This window comes from Nansenia antarctica (genome assembly GCF_963989245.1).
Source record: "Nansenia antarctica genome assembly, chromosome: 3".
NCBI lineage: Eukaryota > Metazoa > Chordata > Actinopteri > Argentiniformes > Microstomatidae > Nansenia > Nansenia antarctica.
Window position 1 is genome coordinate 48,164,434 of NC_137688.1, and position 18,514 is coordinate 48,182,947.

At 44.8% G+C, this 18,514-nt stretch overlaps 2 protein-coding genes across 2 annotated transcripts in view; one reads left to right on the forward strand and one right to left on the reverse strand.

Moving 5' to 3' along the window:
• On the forward strand, positions 1–15,211 carry LOC308154162 (adenylate cyclase type 10-like; the record flags this gene model as incomplete). The annotated part of the gene is made up of 29 exons (XM_080527337.1): positions 1–148; positions 238–342; positions 864–1,007; positions 1,098–1,303; positions 1,408–1,498; positions 1,605–1,699; positions 1,972–2,163; positions 2,478–2,599; positions 2,883–2,959; positions 3,172–3,361; positions 3,672–3,727; positions 3,985–4,156; positions 4,407–4,599; positions 5,414–5,655; positions 6,271–6,476; positions 6,874–7,011; positions 7,337–7,624; positions 7,935–8,243; positions 8,394–8,436; positions 8,658–8,871; positions 9,441–9,607; positions 10,360–10,516; positions 10,898–11,102; positions 11,434–11,530; positions 11,859–11,974; positions 12,081–12,198; positions 12,915–13,110; positions 14,686–14,874; positions 14,990–15,211. The coding sequence occupies 29 exons, from the start codon at positions 1–3 to the stop codon at positions 15,209–15,211; spliced, it is 4,698 nt and encodes a 1,565-aa protein (XP_080383463.1).
• Positions 15,212–17,163: 1,952 nt separating this feature from the next.
• The window catches only part of slc4a10a (solute carrier family 4 member 10a), a gene marked incomplete at both ends in the record, with an annotated part of 37,076 nt that continues 35,725 nt past the window's right edge, over positions 17,164–18,514 (reverse strand). The window contains one exon of the mRNA XM_080526361.1: positions 17,164–17,233. Within this exon, the coding sequence (XP_080382487.1) occupies positions 17,164–17,233 (70 nt within the window). The remainder of the gene's footprint in view (positions 17,234–18,514) is intronic.

An 18,514-nucleotide genomic window follows, 5' to 3' on the forward strand; every position in this document is an offset into this window, starting at 1 on the left:
ATGGGTAGAAAAAAAGGACAGTTAAGGGGCTCGTATAAGATAGGTAGTATAGCTGCCCATGTCCCTGATCTTGTGGTGTACAGTACCCTCCGAGACATACCGTACGAAGAGCGCTTCCATGGTGTGCTTCTCTTCGCCGACGTTTCAGGCAAGTTGAGCTAACAACAATAGCTAGCTAGCAAGCCATTCCATTATACATGTTCTGAAGTTTAGCTGATATATTTCTTCTGTTTTTAGGCTTCACCAATCTGACGGAGAAATTCAGTCTCAGTAGCAAGAAGGGTTATGGAGCCGACGAGTTGACACGCACACTAAACACATACATTGGGGAAATAGTTAGTCGTAAGTTCCTTTCTCTTGACTTCTAGACCGCATTGAATCAAACGAAGTTCATACGGGACAAGCAACACTGTCAAATCGATCAGTCTTTTGTTCCACCCAGTGCACCCGTTTTTCAGCTGCCCGTACTATGTTACTTGCTTTGGCCTGAAGTTGAGAGAGATGGGTCTGGGGGACGTTTACTACTCTCAGATTCATAGCCTACAGAGCTTGAGGACTAGGCCTAACAGTCCATGAATGATATTGAAATTATAATTTATATCAAAGTTATAGCCTACATTGTTTGTTTACACATACATTTTGGGATATGACAAGTTAAAACAGTTCTATTATATACATGAGGCATTTATAAAACATTCTCAGTCATATTCTAATATTAGAACGTAATTCGGCATCTGTATTACAGACATCCTTGCTGCTGGAGGGGACATTCTGAATTATGCAGGTACAATTTCCCTTTTCTTTGCACCACATCTACATTCATTAGAGTAGGCCTGCTTATCTGCAATCGTTTTTTATTACAGGAGATGCCATTTTGGCTCTTTGGACGGTTGAGCGAATGCAGCTCAGTGATGTCATCTCCCTGGTTGTCAAATGCAGTCTCAACATCCAAGACCAGTGTGGCATCCGAGAGACTGAAGTGGGCTGTCAGCTAAGAGTCAAAATTGGTGCTTGTTTGAGTTTCACACATAGGGCCCATGTTTTTCCAATTCTGGCGACCACGTTTTTTATCCAATTTCTTCCAATGTCTTGTTTAGGTATATCTGCAGGAAAGCTGTCCAAAGTGATTGTAGGAGATGAGGTCAGCCAGTACTATGTTGTGATTGGCCGAGCGGTTGATGAGGTGCGACTGGCAGAGGGATTGGCTGTCGCCAGTGCCATAATCTTGTCACCTAATGCCTGGGAACTGTGTGACAGGGACAATATCGTCATTGACCCTATAGAGAATGAGAGGGCTGTGAAGGTGTGTCCATTCCAGAGTTTGATACAGTAATATAGTTACAGTTTCAAGGACACTGTCTTGTTGCAAAGTGTTGACTGTTTGTGAATGGATGTGATTCAATGCAGGTGCGATACATCAAGCGGGAGCCAAGTTTTTCTGTTGAGAAGTACATCGATTCAGTGGGAGAGAATGTGGAGCATGAACGCATGACAACAGGTAGGCCTACAGTACAGAGTACAGTACAGAGCTGTAAAGAGAGTTGGCATGATCCACCTATGGCTATTGATGCTAGACCATCCTAACCAGTCCCTTTGGTCTACAGATTCAGATTGTGTGAGAAAAGCATCTCGACTAATGCCAAACGATGAGCTGGAGAAATGTCTTCGGAAATACATCATGAATACTGTTCTGCAAAAGGTAAGGGCCTTACTTGAAATCAGTGTTTTTACAATAGCAGAGTTGTTACCGTACTATCGTGTCATGTTCAAAAATGAGTACACCTATTTCGCCATCTCCTATTTTCCCTCCTTTGAGTGCACTAGATTATTGAGTGCACTTTCTTGGCACTCGTTTAGACCAGAGACACAAAGTGAGTCTCGAAAGTAGTGCACTATATGGGGAATAGACCATTCAGTCGTTTTCTGAGTGAAATGTTCCGTAGTTTTCTGAGTGACATGTGTTCTTGACAGATCGATGACGACCAGCCTCTGGAGTACCTGTCAGAGATGAGGCCGGCCACCATTGTGTTTGTCAACCTCCAGTTCAAGGGAGGGGAGAGCGACCAGGACCAGTGCACTGCCATCCACAGGGCAGCCATCGGCATCGGACGCCAAGTGCTCAGGCACCATGGGAGGGTCAACAAAGTCTTCATGTTTGACAAGGTGAGCACTCTCATTCTGACACGATTCCGAGCAGTCCTGGGACATCTCATAAAGATTTCATTTTTATTCTTATTTTTCGGTGAGTTCATTAAAGGTGCAATCCAGAAAGTGGTAATGACACAAACTACGAATTCAATCAACCAGAAACAAGCAAACAAAAGAAAAATACAGCTTTGTTTTTGCACAAATGAGTGGGCACTGTTTATTTTGGTGAGTGGGTGCACTCATTCAGCAGGAGAATCAAAAGTGAAAACGTTTTCACCTTTTTAACCTGGCCGATTTGAAACACTCCTATTCTGTGTTGCTTGTTGCAGGGCTGCACTTTCCTCTGTCTGTTTGGGCTCCCTGGGGACAAGCGGGTGGATGAGAGTTACCACGCCTTACAAGCAGCCTACGAAATATATGAGTTCTGCCTGGAAGAAATACGCAGCCTGAAGTAAGGATGCTTTGGTCTTCATAGTCTGCCAGGAGAGGCTTGTGAGACTGTTTAGTAATCAGATGAAGTAAAAATGCTGCAGCCACTAACACATTTACCGAGGATGCTTCACGCATACTAAGGACCATTATACTAACAATGCACCAGTTTTGTTGTTGTTCTTTTGCGATGGAGGATAGAACACCAACAACAAAGCTTGTTTGAACAGAATGAATCATAAGCGAAGGGTCACTTGAAATCGTTGATGGGGATGGTGATTCCACTTTGTCCTGTTATGCAACAGGACGGTGTCTGTTGGAGTGACCACAGGTCCAGTGTTCTGTGGTGTGGTAGGACATCCTGTAAGGCATGAGTACACAGGTACAGCCCCCTCCCCCCACCACACACACTTCCCCCATCCACAACCATCTCCAGAACAGTTCACTCACTGATCGTCCTACAGACACAGGAGTGTGTGTGTGTGTGTGTGTGTGTGTGTGTGTGTGTGTGTGTGTGTGTGTGTGTGCGTGTGTGTGTGCGTGTGTGTGTGCGTGTGTGTGTGCGTGTGCGTGTGCGTGTGTGTGTCCTTCCAGTGATTGGCAGGAAGGTGAACCTGGCAGCTCGTCTGATGATGCACTACCCAGGGGTGGTGTCGTGCGACAACGAGACCTGCTACTACTCCAAGCTGCCTTCCTTCTACTTCGACGAGCTGCCCAAGAAAGCCATGAAGGGCGTCCAGAGCCCTGGACCCGTGTACCGGTTCATGGCCCGCAAACATAAGATGTAATTGGAGCAGGGTTGGGCTCAAATCAGTCAATTCAGTGAATTGAAAATCACTCCATGAAAAATTGCAATTGGCAGGAATGTCCACCAGAGCTGTTGCCCGTGAATTGAATGTTAATTTCTCTACCATAAGCTGTCTCCAAAGGCGTTTCCGAGAATTGGAATTGGAATTGGAAACGCCTTTGGAGAGACATGAGAAATTAACATTCAATTCACCTACAACAGCTCTGGTGGACATTCCTGCAGTCAGCATGCCAATTGCACACTCCCTCAAAACTTTTCCCTCCTTTTATTGACATGTCCTCTCCAGAAATGTGGGTAAAGCACCTATGTCCGTGGTGCGAGAGGAGGGGTATCCACTTTTAGGTGAGTTTTTCCATATATTCGAACCTCAAAATCATGATCAGATTCCGATCAGAGATGTACTTTTTTCTGTTAATCCTTCGATCAGGAATTTCTGATGATTTCACCCAAAAAAAAAAAATTCGCATGACAATCCCATTCCTGCCTATCAAGTTTGGTAGAGAGTGCATCAGCACTCGATAAGCTAAAGAATGACCTTTATGTTACAAGATCACATTAGCATACATGATGACATTGTGGTGGAATGCTCACTCTGTCAGGTCGAGAGAAAGAGATGGAAGTTTACTCCGAGGCATTGAATGGGTTTCTGGAGGCTAGGGCTGCTGGGCACAGGGATTACAACAATTTTGTGATTTACGAGGGACCCATTGGCTACGGCAAAAGCCGCGTGTTAGCCGAGGTTGTTTACCGATCAGCAAAGGATGGTATGAGGTCAGTATTAGTTAATGCACTAAGTACCAGTACTCTGGGATTTATATGATATAGTATCCATATGAATTTGGTCGTTCCTGGGCAGTAGCTGCTAAATTGCGACCCCAGTCAATGCAAGATATACATTGAACTTTTTGAATTAAGATTCAATAAGATTTTGAATTGCTTATCCATTTGGATTCACAAATTCAATTCAGGTATTCCTGAAATTTAGCAAAAGCAGTACTTCTATGTTATATTTTCTTTTCAGAGTGATCTCATTTGAACTTGCCAAGACTGACATCAAGCAGTCCCACTATGCTCTCCAGACTCTGCTGGCTATCTTACTGTCAGTGCAGGACTGTAAGAGCTATGCTGAGAGAGAGAAAGCAATCCTCTCCAAGATTGAAGACCCCGACATGAGGCAGAACCTCTGCCTTCTCAACGATATCCTATTGGTCAAGGTAGGTAGGGTCGCCATATACAGGAGGTAAAGTATTTATGTGTAATCGACAATGAATGTCTCTTTTCTTTTTTAGTTTCAACTTTCTGAAAGTGTGTCACTCATGGACAGTCAAACGAAAAGCGTGGAGACAAGAAACTTCTGTTTGCAGTTGTTTTGCAAGGTACGGTGTGTTTTTTGTTTTGTTTTGTTTTTTGTTTTTTTAGCCTTTATTTAACCAGGGTCGGTCCCATTGAGATACAATGATCTCTTTTTCAAAGGAAGCCTGACCAAGACAGCAGCTTAAAAACATAAAGTTTCAACAGTTAAAACAAACAGCACAATTACACAATAAAACAACACCAGATCAACAACAAAAATAGACAAAATACAATTTCATCAGAGCAATAGGATAAAAATAATGGGACTTTCATATAAATGCTTCAGGTAATGCTTGCATACATTTTGTTTTTGCTATTTTGAAATGCCTACAAGGATACCTTTATTTTGTCTCTGTGGATGGTCATTTCAATATCTCACAATTATGTCTGTGTGTGTGTGTGTGTGTGTGTGTGTGTGTGTGTGCGTGTGCGTGTGCGTGTGCGTGTGCGTGCGCGTGCGTGTGCGTGTGCGTGTGCGTGTGCGTGTGCGTGTGCGTGTGCGTGTGCGTGTGTGTGTGTGTGTGTGCGTGTGCGTGCGTGTACGTGTGTGTGTGTGTGTGTGTGTGTGTGTGTGTGTGTGTGTGCGTGTGTGCGTGCGTGTACGTGTGCGCGCGTATGCGTGTGTGTGTGTGCCAGTTTGCAGAGGAGGAACCGTGTGTGTACGTGTTGGATCAGGCCCACTACGTCGACCAGGCCTCATGGTGCTTCCTGCTGGAGGTGTGTGAGAGGGTCCAACTGCTGGTGTTTATGGCCCTACTCCCCCATTCCAACAAGAGTGGACCCTTCCCAGAGCTCAGCCGGATCATCGACGACCCCCAGACTATCTACTTCAAACTGCCCTGCCTGGAGCCCTCCGTCATCGCCCAGCTGGCCTGCCAGATCCTGGGGGTGGTGCGCATACCCAGCCAGGTGGAGTTGTATGTACACACACACACACACTCACACACACACACACACACACACACACACACACACACTCACACACACACACACACACACACACACACACACACACTCACTCACACACACACACACACACACACACACACACACACACACACACACACACACACACACACACACACACACACACACACCGGTCCAATACATGCTTTCAGTCTGTACTTTCAGGATAGCTCATGGGAAGGCCATGTTCTGATAACATATCGAGGCTTTTTTTATGACATGCCCAAATAAGGACTTCTTGGGCTGGCAGTAGACTTCCTGTCCAAACTATGAAAGGTGTTACTGTAGGATATGATGGTTCTTAGTGGATATGATAGGCACAACCAGGGACCTACCTAGACTCTATGATCATGTCTATGGGCGCTACACTCACACACACGCATATGTAAACACACACACCACACATACACTAGTATATAATCACACCCACAGTCACACACCTTTTTTTTATTTTATTTTTTTACATTTTACATTGTTGACAGACTGTGGCTGAAATCAGTGCTTGTGAACAGTAGAGATACAGTATATGTCCATGGTGAACCTGAAAGTACTGTATGTGGTTGTAGGTTCCTGGTGGAGAGAAGCCATGGGGTCCCATACTACTGTGAGGAGCTCCTCAAGAGCCTGTACCTGGGCAAACTGATAGAGATTGAGGAGCTGGAGGAGGAGGAGTGTAAAGACATTGATATCCTGTTCCCTGAGCCTACCCTGGTGGTCCACCGCTCCAAACCTAGCCAAGTGTGGCAAGAGGAGGACATCAGGACTGCACTGGGTATGACCTAGATCTAATGGCTGATCTACACCTGGCAACTCTGAGATGAAATGTGGGAAGCACAGTTGGTTTGATGAGAGAGAGAGAGAGAGAGCGAAAGAGAAAGAGAGAGAGACACTCTAACACTCCCCCTCTCTCTCGCTCTCTCTCTTTTTCTTTCTCTCTCTCCCTCTCACTCACACACTCTCTGTCTGTCTTTCTCTCTCTCTAACACTCTCTTTCTCACTAACACTCTCAGCCTAACACACTCTCTCCCCCTTCTCTCTCCTCCCACTCTCACTCTCTCTCTCTCTCTCTCTCTCTACCTCTCACCCCCCCCCCCTTCCTTCTCTCTCTCATCTGAGGTACCGTATAAGTAATCATTAGAAGAACATTCTTTAATCTTATGTAACTGCAGGGCCACCCAAGACATCCATGGTGAAATCCCGCAAGGTCACGTCCCTGGACAAATCCCGTTGTCTCGACCGCCTTTTCGTCTGCATCGTGGGGGAAGCTGCCAAGTTCCATGAAATCCCCATCCCTCTGACATTGAAAGGTAAACGTCCCACATTCCCGCCTACAAACACATAATCACACCTTAACATATCACCCCTAATCCATAGCAACGGCTCATCACGTACATGTGCAACACGGTACATAGCACTGTTGTCAAGCAGCTACATTAACTTGCTGATATACAGTCTCTGTATATTTTTCACATATATACTGTATATTTAACACACAGTAGAGTATACAGTAGTGTATTAAGTTTGGGCGGTATTCATATCATGAAGTGTTATAAAAATGAAGTTGATCATTTAAACTAAGTGTATCATTGTATTCATGATTGCATTAAGATTAACATTGATATTTCTGTTCAGGCATGGCTCTGGCCTACCTGGACCACCTGCAGCCAGCTGAGCAGATGTTGGTGAAGTGCGCTGCTATCATCGGCCACACCTTCACCACTCAGATGCTGACCAACATCCTGCCGGAGGCCACGGGGCAGAAGCTCAACCTGTCCCTGGTCTCGCTCTTCAAGTCCGGCACCCTGGAGTGCGGCTCCAAGCCCAACAGGTTCGACAAGCAGTCCCCCAAGGACTCGGAGCGCTGCGGCGCCCTCGGCTGCTTCTGCGCCGACCAGGACAGCCAAGACGACGTCCGTAAAGGTCAGGGGGAGGTCGGCTCGGGAACAGACCAGCAAGGGTCTTGACTGTTTTTGTTTTGGTCCCCGACGCAACGCAATGTTATTTGATGTTTTTCACTCCCTCTCTCTACCAAACGTCACTCCTCACATTCTAGAATGCAGCACGTTCTATAATGCCTCCCTTTGATATTTCTATCAAATATATATAATTTGATTTGATTTCATTAGATTTTTTTGATTTATTTTCCCCACAGTTCGTGAAACTGCTACAACCTGTCCTCCTCCCCTCATCTCGTTCTCTCTCTCTACCTCTCCCCCTCTTTTTCCCTCAGAGGTGGCTCGCCTGGCCTCGGCAGAGGGCGTGTGGCGCTGTAAAGTGATGCGTTTCTGCACAGCCCTCGTCAAGGAGACGGCCTACGACCTGTGGCTGAAGGAGCAGAAGAGGGAGATCCACCAGAAGTGTGCCGACTACCTCCTGAGGCAGGCCCACCGCTGCAGGGACTGCGGCATCAGCGAGTTCATCTTCGGCCACAAAGCGGCCATAGGCAACAACGACGTCACCCTGCACCCCAGCAACCTCAACACGCAGGAGTCTGGAGAGGCGCTGTTCTTGGGTCATACTGCCGTGGGGATCCAAAAGTGTGAGTCAGCAGTCTGCTTAGTTTTTTTTTTTTTTATTCTCTCTGGATCATACACACCAAATGCACACATGCAAGTGCGCGCCACATGCACACACACACACACACACACACTGACTAATGGGCTATATGGGCGCCTCTTTTTTCTTCCAGTAAACATGCCAGTGAACCGGGTGCACCCCCTGCCCTCTAACAGGTAAGATTTTAAACTAGTAGCTACACTCCTGTTCACTGTTCAGCTGGCCAGTAGAAGAAGTGGACTGGATCCATAACATTAGGTGTGTGTGTGTGTGTGTGTGTGTGTGTGTGTGTGTGTGTGTGTGTGTGTGTGTGGGTGTGGGTGTGGGTGTGGGTGTGGGTGTGGGTGTGGGTGTGTGCGTCCGTGCGTGCGTCTGTGTCTGTGTCTGTGTGTGTCAGTGAGGAGAACGGCTTCCTGGAGAAGCTGGACACCATGGTGGATGAGTACAAGGCCTCGGTGTTCAGGAGTACGACATGCCGCTGTGCCCCGCTGGTGGACTGTGTTCTGTCCCCCATGGTGCGCCACTTCATGGGAGTGGGAGACGTGCCCAGAACCTTCTACTACCTGCTGGAAACAGCAGCAGCCTCAGCCTACCTTTCAAACCATCTCAAGGTCTGTGTGTGTGTGTGTGTGTGTGTGTGTGTGTGTGTGTGTGTGTGTGTGTGTGTGTGTGTGTGTGTGTGTGTGTGTTGTTTAATCCACTATTTTTGTCTTTTGCAGGCCCTATCCTATTTAAACGAGGCCAAAATCATACTGGACAATCTGAAAGCAGGCAAGCCAGCCTTTGAGACTGCAGACGTCAAAGTGAAAATCAACAAATTTGAGAGAGCCTGTTTTTTTCGCCTCACAGGAGAGGTAATCTAGGAAGAATTTCTCAGTCAAACCTGGTTTTCCTGTAGTTTAATGATCATTAAGTTGAAATAATTTCCATCCACCACCTAGAAAGACGTATAGCACATGGATGACGCATGGCTTAAAAATGCTCCCTAGGTGAAAGAAGGGTTAGAGTTAGGGTTAGGAAGTCAAAAGTGGGGAAGGAAGTTGGCAGCAAGTCTCCGCCCTCCTAAACATTCTGCTGTCACTCAAAACAACCCTCCTTTTCTGCCTAATAGATTTGAGTCGGAAAAACATGTTTTTGCAGGACAACCCTACTCCTCCTGACATCAGTTTGTTGTCCATAGCTGTTGTACAACACTGGCCAGATCCAGGAGGCAGAGACCATGTTCCTGAGTGCCCTGAAGCGTCTGAACAGGCGCCTCCCCAAGAACCGCGTGGCCACGTCCCTGAAGTACGTCTGTGAGAAGATAAAGAGTCTCCGCTACAGGTCTAAGACCTGTGGTAACCCTGGGTATGTTGCAACACTGATGTAAAACTGTTAACTTCTCTTTTCTTGCAGAAGAGTAGCTGATGAATGTGTGTAATGCTATGCTGTGGTCATCACGTTCAAACTAAACATGGATCATTATTATCAGTATTCAATTATGATACTTTATTATGAATAAATGTACCTGTGATCATTTGTGACACAGTCTGATCATTTGGTCCGCATGTCGGCAACCAATGAAAATGTCCGGACTTTTCTTTTGAAACACGGAACTATGTTTCAACGTTGTTGAGAATCACAACACAAACTCGCTAGTCAAGCCAAAATACTGCAACGAAATGGATTCGGTGAGTAATCCCCACTGCTACCTAGTTAACTATAACACTACTTTACATTGTTAGCAGGCTTACAAAACAAGCTTTGTTAGTTTACTAGCGATGTGTCGTTGATTTTCAACAATGCGGATATGTATTAAATCTTTTTGAAAAAAGTCAGATCATTACATCGGATCCCGACATGACGACCAAAGCATTAGAACGTGTCACATTTGATTGTTGAGGAATGACGAAACACTGTTAAGACAGCAATACCCGTCATTCTCTGAACCGAGCGGAAATGAGCTGGCCTGGTTCAGACTAACCGTGATGCAGAGGGAAAAAAATAACTAATTCAAATATACCCCAAAACAGCCCAGTACAGTTGGGGTCTGCCCAGTAGAGTGTAGACCCTCCAGCTGTAGCACCTCTTGTATTGCTATCCGTTTGTTCAACCCCAAGGGAGAAGAAGCAGGCTTTCCTGCAGGAGCAGATCTGCTGCCTGTCCCACATGTGGCAGATCGGCTGCATGAGGAGGGCACCCAAGAACATGCTCAACGCATCCCTGGCCCTCACCATGGAGATGAACACTGCCATGTGCAGCACAGACAACTACAAGGTGCTTGACCAGAGAATAGGGCTCTCCAGAGGTTTGACTGTACATGAACATCTCAATACAAACACTGTTGAGAGAGAGAGAGAGAGAGAGAGAGAGAGAGAGAGAGAGAGAGAGAGAGAGAGAGAGAGAGAGTGGGTGAAGCAGAAGGAGAGATGGCTGGATGGAGGGGAAAAGAAAAGGAGAAAGGTGGGAAAGGAAGACAGAGGGAGGCCAACAGTGTAATACAGGGCATTCCATTCAACCAGGTGTAGAAACAGAGAGGGTAAAAGAGGGATAAAATAGCGACCGACACCCATACACACATGCCTAATCACACCACACCGCTCTGAGATGGCACATCTCACCGACTTCTCCTTCCTTCGTCTTCTTTGTGATTTCCAGGTCATCTTCTCCTCCATCGACTACTTTCACTTCTGTCAGATCCAGGGTCTGGAGGGCCAGTGTCAGCGCTACGAGCGTATGCTGTGTGACGCGTGTGCTGAGCTGTGTGACAGCACTGAGGGCCTGACCCTGGTGTGTCACTTCGTACGAACCCTCTCTATCGTCAAACTCTGCTCCGGAGACCTGCTCCAGTCCATCCAGTTCGGTGAGAGGACGAAGGAGTGTGTGTGTGTGTGTGTGTGTGTGTGTGTGTGTGTGTGTGTGTGTGTGTGTGTGTGTGTGTGTGTGTGTGCGAGCGAGTGAGTGTGTTTTCGTGTGAGTTTTCTCAATTAATGAGCCATGTCTGTGGTATTTCTGTATATATTTTGACAAGTGTATGTGTGAGAAACAGAGTGTGACTTTGTGTGTGTGTGTGTGTGTGTGCATGTGCGTGTGCGTGTGTGTGAGAGAGAGCGAGAGAGAGAGAGACAGACAGAGAGAGAGAGAGAGAAAGGGGTAGATATATCTCAGTGCTGATGGCACATTTGGTTTCTAAGGTTTCCGGGCCCAGAAAATCAGAATGCTGACCAACCGTCCTGGACTGGACATGTCGGTGGTCGCTGTCCTCCACACTCCCCTGCTGCTCATGCAAAGGTGTGTTTCCCCTCCGCTCCACTGACCATGACCACACCTCTGGTCTACACCATCACATTCACACTAGATTACTTTTCATAAATTGAGGATGTGATAAAGGTACTCTATGTATGTTCTATACAGCTATGGGGGGGGCTGCTGGAGGTAGTAATCAGAGGACGGCCTCATTGTAATGCATGGAACAGAAAACTGAAAATGGAATCAAACACACATTCCTAGTTTCTTTCCTTTCATTACAATGAGCCCGTCCTCTGAGTTCTACCTCCCCTGATACAGTTATCTACTGTATGACTGTAAAGTGACCCATCTGTTCTCTTAATATAACCAGGTATAGGGAGTGTGTAGAGCTCATGCTGAGTCTGGAGAACCTGGGCAACAGGATGTGCATCAGCACTGCTAAAGGCTGGTTCTATGCTGCCTGTTTGGACCTTCTGCTGTATGCAGGTAGGCAAGTAGAGTAGAACAGAATAGAATGCGATAGAATAGATCAGAGCTTTTTCAACAGCTGCTACACTGTGAACGTACATACTGTACATGGCGTGTGTTTCAGGGTTTGCCTTCAGGCCGTTTGAGGAGTGCTACACTTTCGTAGAAGAGTCCCAGTCAGACCCCAACCTGGTGGCAGACAAGAGTCTGATGGTGAACCTCTACTCGGCCCTGGCTGTCTGGTCAGTGGTCTGGGTGACCTCTCTACGAGAGCTAACCATAGCATAACCGCTAACCAGGGCTCCCACGAGTCCTTGAAATCCTTGAAAGTTTGAATTTGAGAAAAAAAGGTCTTAAAAGTTTTTGAAAATAGACATGGGTCATTGAAAGTGCTTGAATTCCCCTCTCTCTCTCTCTAAAAAAAAATCTATACCGTATATATTATATATTCATATTTTTTTACTTAGCTCGTCAACTAGTAAATAAGTCTCTGTATTGCTTAACTTTACACATATTTCACAATATATTGTTTTGCTGTGATAGAGAAGGCAAGAGACCATCTAGTGTTCACACATTCAAGCCTCTCTTTTTAATTGTTGTCTGTGAGCGGATAGTTCCTATTATATACATTCTCATCTAGGTCTGTCTCAAACTATGCCATGTTGGGTCCTTGAATTTGAGGGAATTGGGTCTTGAAAGTCCTTGAAAGGTGCTTGAATTTGATGTTTCAGAAGGTGTGGGAACCCTGGCTAACACTTTGGGCTTGTTTGAATGGCTTAAAAAGCAGTCGGGGGGGAAAACAGTGCTATAATCAAGGCAATACAGCGCTGTGGTCATTTCACCTGTCTGTTTTGCGCCAGCTGAAAATAGAGTCCTTTATTTTGTGAAGCTGCTCATAAACTAGATAGCTAGTAGACTATATGCACAGTTATATGAGTTTGATAACACGTGTGTGCAGGTATGCGCGACTGTGTGAGTGGGAGAAGGTGTGTTTCTTCTACACGAAGGCGTATAATGTGACCAACCAGGGGCCCTTGTCCATCCACTCCATCAACGGCATTCTCATGTTTCTGGAGTGTAAAGTCCTGCTCTTCAAGAAAGCCCTAGTCGAGCAGAACAAACACGTTGTGACTATCTACCAGAACACGCACAAGGTCTGTTTCTCTCTCTCTCTCTCACACACACACACACACACACACACACACACACACACACACACACACACACACACACACACACACACACACACAGACAAGACAGACATCTTACACAAGCACAGCCTGACCACCTACTAAACATATCCAGGGTTCGAAGTTAAGGTTTTTTCCTACTTCTCAAATCTACTTTCCCCATCTACATTTTTACTTGCCCTGCCTACCGTTGCCGGCTGTGCGGCGCATAGATTTCTCTCACAACATACTTCTAAGTTCTAACTAAGATCTGTTGCCTGTTGATTGTGTGTAAATCGCTACAGAACACACGTTTCTTAAAAAACTGTTCATTAGCGATATTACATCAATCATTATATTTAATAGTAGATGAGAATTGGTTCCAACTATTAACTTATTTGTAGCATGGACGGGTAAAAGCAATGTGGCAGAAATGTAACCTGTCAATCAGTAGTCATTTCAGATCAGTGAAATGATAAGTGCTATTTCAGAGTATTCAGACAGGGCCAATTACACCCTCCGTGCCCTCTCTGTACAGGTGAGCCACATGTTTAATGCCGGGTCACAGTTCACATTAGGGGTGGGTAACTCACGATACAATAACCGTATGATATTTTGCGCCCCGATACCGATGGTATCACGATATAGCGATGCGATATTCGATACATTGTAAGACAAGGCATCAACGACACATCACAATATCTGTGTTAACTGAAGAAAAAATACCATTATAAAGGCAAAAAGCAGGAATTATGTTTTTTATTCATTCACTTTTTTGTTGCTGGTTGTGAACAATGAAACAAACAATAAATTAGGCCTAGCCTACATCTTTCTTACTCGTCTCTAACATACACAAACACTGACTGCCACTTGTCCATGTGTGACTGCCATCATACAAAATAAAGTGCAAAAAGCCCGAACTGCCCAGAAAGCTGGAGTTAAAATGTTTAAGGAAGGACTATAGATATCTATTGTATCTATGTGAAGACTGATGTCCATGTCCTATTTAGAAAAGAGGCTACAGAGCAGCCAGCAGTATCATTATGCTATACATACTGATAATATTAAACTATCCATTTTACTTATTAAAATATGTTTTCTTTTGGGGACTTTTATTCAGAATTTTTTTGGGGGGGGACTTTTATTCTGAATTTTTTTGGGGGGGGCTTTTATTCTGAAATAAAACATTTTCAGACTTTTATTCAGAAATATTTTGGGGGGGACTTTTATTCAGAAATATTTTTTGGGGACTTTTATTCAGAAATATTTTGGGGACTTTTATTCAGAAATATTTTGGGGGGGGGCTTTTATTCTGAAATATTTTGGGGGGGACTTTCCAAAAGCTCATCATCTACACTGAGTTACTACAACAATAGTCAACAATAGTATCTGACTGAAGCACTGCCCTAACCATCGACATCAACCAGAATAGCATGTGTCCTGTTCTGCTGCTCTCGCATTTAGGTTGAAGCTAATCTTCCTCACATACAGTAGTTTGGTTACCATTCATTGCATGACTTCACGACCATGTGTTTATTTCTGTCTGTATTTATATTGTAGTTCTTCAATGAGTTCAGGCTGAAGTACTCCACCAACAAGATGTCCCAGCCCAGAGTGTTCCACCTGACAGCCTATTTGTACTTCCTGGTTGGCAATGAGGTTCTGGCCAAAGCCATCCTGAAGAAGGCCCTGGATCTGTGTGAGCAGCACGGCAACAAGCTGGAGGAGAGTTGGATCAGGCAGAATGAGGTCCTGGACACCCCTCCTCCCATTACATTAGACGGTGTTCTTTTATGAGTCAAAATTCTAGCTGTTCTAATTGTCTGACACAAATTATGTTTTTTTTCTTCCCTTCACCCTTCAGAGCTCGTGGTTCGGGGGACAGAGCACCCGTGACTGGTACGCCTGCACGGTCCACATGCCCTCCTGGGAGAAGGCTAGAGGGATGGAGCCGAAGGAGCTGGCCAGTACCCGCTACACCCTGATGGGTATGGTGCTGGACCTGGGCACCGCCGCCACAGTAGACTCCAGCCTCTTCATCGTCCCTCGGTTGGAGGACCCCGACATCATCAAGGCCCAGGAATAAGACTCGGCCTCACACACGCTACAGAGGCGAACTCACATGCACAAACTCCCTCACTCACACACACACACACTCATACAGAGTTACTACACAGAAGAAGAAAAAAAACAATACCACTGATAACTCGATTTGAACAGGGATGTGATGTGTACATTTGTGTTCAATTTCCTCAAAGACCATCAGATCAGTTCAAATATATCTATTAAATTGTATACAACTGTATTTGAGGGCATTTATTGAACACCCCAGCACACAAGGTCTATGGAAGGTAGAGAGAGATGTGACAGGATTGAGGCGTATGATGGCATCACAATCTCAATCAGTAGTGGATGAAAAAGATAAGAACATTATAATTAAATGAAGGATCAGTGTTTGAATCACTTTATTGGTTCTCACAGCTTTCCCCCATCTATCTTTTAAGTAACAAATCACATTTACAACAACAAATCTGAATTTATATTTTACACAAATTATTTCATATTTGACTCTTTAACCTAAGTATTCAGCTATCAATACTACATTTTAAGGCAGAATTCCACACATAAGTGGCCAAAATTAGATTTTGATATTGGCCCATTATTAGTTTTTTAAACTCTACTCAACTAATATCCATCAATAAAACAGTACAATGGGATAGACGTCAACAACAACAAAAAGTTTCTTTTTTTCTTGTACACCGATTTAAAGTTAGAAACATGTTAGAGACATTATGAATAAAATATACTATGTTCTGTACATCGTTCAGTCTTCACCATTTATTACATGTTGCCCTTTTTGTAAAAGGTATTATTGCATGTGAAACCACAATCCTGTGTGAGACACGGTCAAGTTTGATCCACCTTTTTGTAGGTGTTTTAATACAGTTAAGTTCAGAAGGGAACATCACCTCTAGAGTTCAAACACAGTGAACACTATGTCGAGGAAACAGCACATGTCAATGCGGAGACTAACTGATAGGGTGAAGTTAACGGTATGCAGGTGATACACACACCTATGTCTACATAGTCACCCCTAATACTCAACACAAACTTTTGATTGTTAAAACCCAAGGTGTCCTAGATCACCTCCAAGGAGCTGGAGGAGCACTAGTCATTCTACAACCGCTGTTTTACTACGACACGACATAACGTCTGTTCCACTTAGTTGAGAAAACACTAGAGGTTCCCATAATAAAACTTCAGGGATATACTGCAATGTTAGCTTATGTGAGCATACCCAATCGGTAGCCCATAAGAAAATACTGCCTTCCACACATTGGATAACGCTATCAACATATCATTTGTATAATAGTAATGATGAAGACAGGATAGGAGGGTGCATTGACCACTTCAAAACATTTATATACTGTATAATATAAAATGTGTACATTTAACACTTTCAAAATATGTTTGCAATTTGATATAGACTAGCCTACTGTATTAGACATTTCCAAAGAGGGTTCATATAATTGACAAATGATCTACCCTATGCTTTTCTTCGTGATATCCTATCAACACTTGATTACATTACAGCCGTTTCCATGAACTGGAGGTTTGTTTTGTGATTGGTTCTCAAAAGGATCACTATCAGTTATTGTTGAAAAAATAGAAAAACATACAAAATACAAACTATACCATTAAAAGGTAAAGTAGCGTTAAAAACAGTTTTGCTTGATTGGCCCGTATACAGTCGACACCATGACTGAGTATCATGTGCTGTAAGCTTGTTCCATTTGCCTCTTCTGTTGCTGGTACTGTATCACCATATATTGATATACATACAAAAAGAACATTGAATGTTTCTTGGTTCCTCCATAGGTTAACACTGTTTCTAACAGATGAACACAAGTTTCACACACAGACTTACATGACGAGAATGCACGGCGCAGCACAGTACAGAGGTGGTCGAGAGTGGCACAAAAGTTTTTGTATTTTTTTTGTTTTGTTTGACAGCACAGTGACGGAGGCAGTTACATATCACAAACTCGTCTCCCTGTCCAAGTCCTTGGACTCCTTCCTCCTCCGCTTGGGCCGTCTCTCGCCACCACTGGAAACGCTGCAGGAGAGGAGGTGAGAGACCGTGAGTCACAGACATACCGCCAGAGGAGACACACACACACTGCAGTGTACGTATACCAAATGGACTGCACTTATATAGCGCCTTTATCCAAAGCGCTTTACAACGGCCTCTAATTCACCCATTCACACACACATTCACACACCAATGGTGGCAAGCTACCATGCAAGGCGCCGGCCCGCTCACTGGGAGCAATTTGGGGTTCCCAAGGACACTTCGACATGTGGTCAGCCGGGGCTCGAACCGCCGATCTGCCAACCTTGCGATCATTAGACGGCGGCTCTACCTCCTATACCACACAACCGGCCAGCACCAGAAGCCTGCTCTGTCAAGGATATCACAATCTGGTTTGATTATCAAAGACACTTATAAAGAGACACATGCTACAGCAGTCTGACCACTTTCAGGCCAGCCAGCTGAGAGATATATCATGTATTCATCCTGACTGTGGAGGTTTAGGCTGGACGTTCCCTCAGTGCCACTGCTAAGCGGTAGAGGGATAGTGCAGGGGTCCTGTAGGGGGCAGCAGTGTCATGCACTCCCTGGCCTTGGGGGCAAAGTCACCATCATGCATAACCAGACTGCACATGCAGTGCAGTGCCTTCTGAACCAACACAGAGGGAAACCCAGCCAGTGCCTATGCATGCCGTGTGTGTGTGTGTGTGTGTGTGTGTGTGTGTGTGTGTATGTGTGTGTGTGTGTGTGTGTGTGTGTGTGTGCGAGTGTGCGTGTGCATGTGTTCACATTTCCCCAGCCAGTGAGCAGGCAACAAACTCAAACAAAAAATAATGACTCAATAATTGCAGTTATTAAGTAATTATCTTTTGTATAATAATTCAACTGATGGTTTCAAATCTGGGCTACAGCCTCAAACTACATGCATTACATGGACCAACACATTCATATTTTAATCTCTACAACATGCAATGACAAACTGCGCTTGGTGGAAGAGAAATTGTGATGGGCCACAAGACATGATCACGCCATGCTGTGAACGGGGATTGGGAATCACTTACCTTTGGGATGTCAACTTCTGAGAGGTTAGGAGGGGGAGCTTATGATGGGAATGGAATGAGAAAGGCAGTCAAGAGAAACGTTAATCCTATGCATCCGTATTAAGGAAACAGGGGGAGTTATTCTCCCATTCAAACCTACTATTCACATTTACACCAGAGAATGAGAAAGTATGCCTTGAGCTTGTGTGAGTAGTAACCTCTATTTGACTAAACAAGGTCCTAAATGAATAGATGA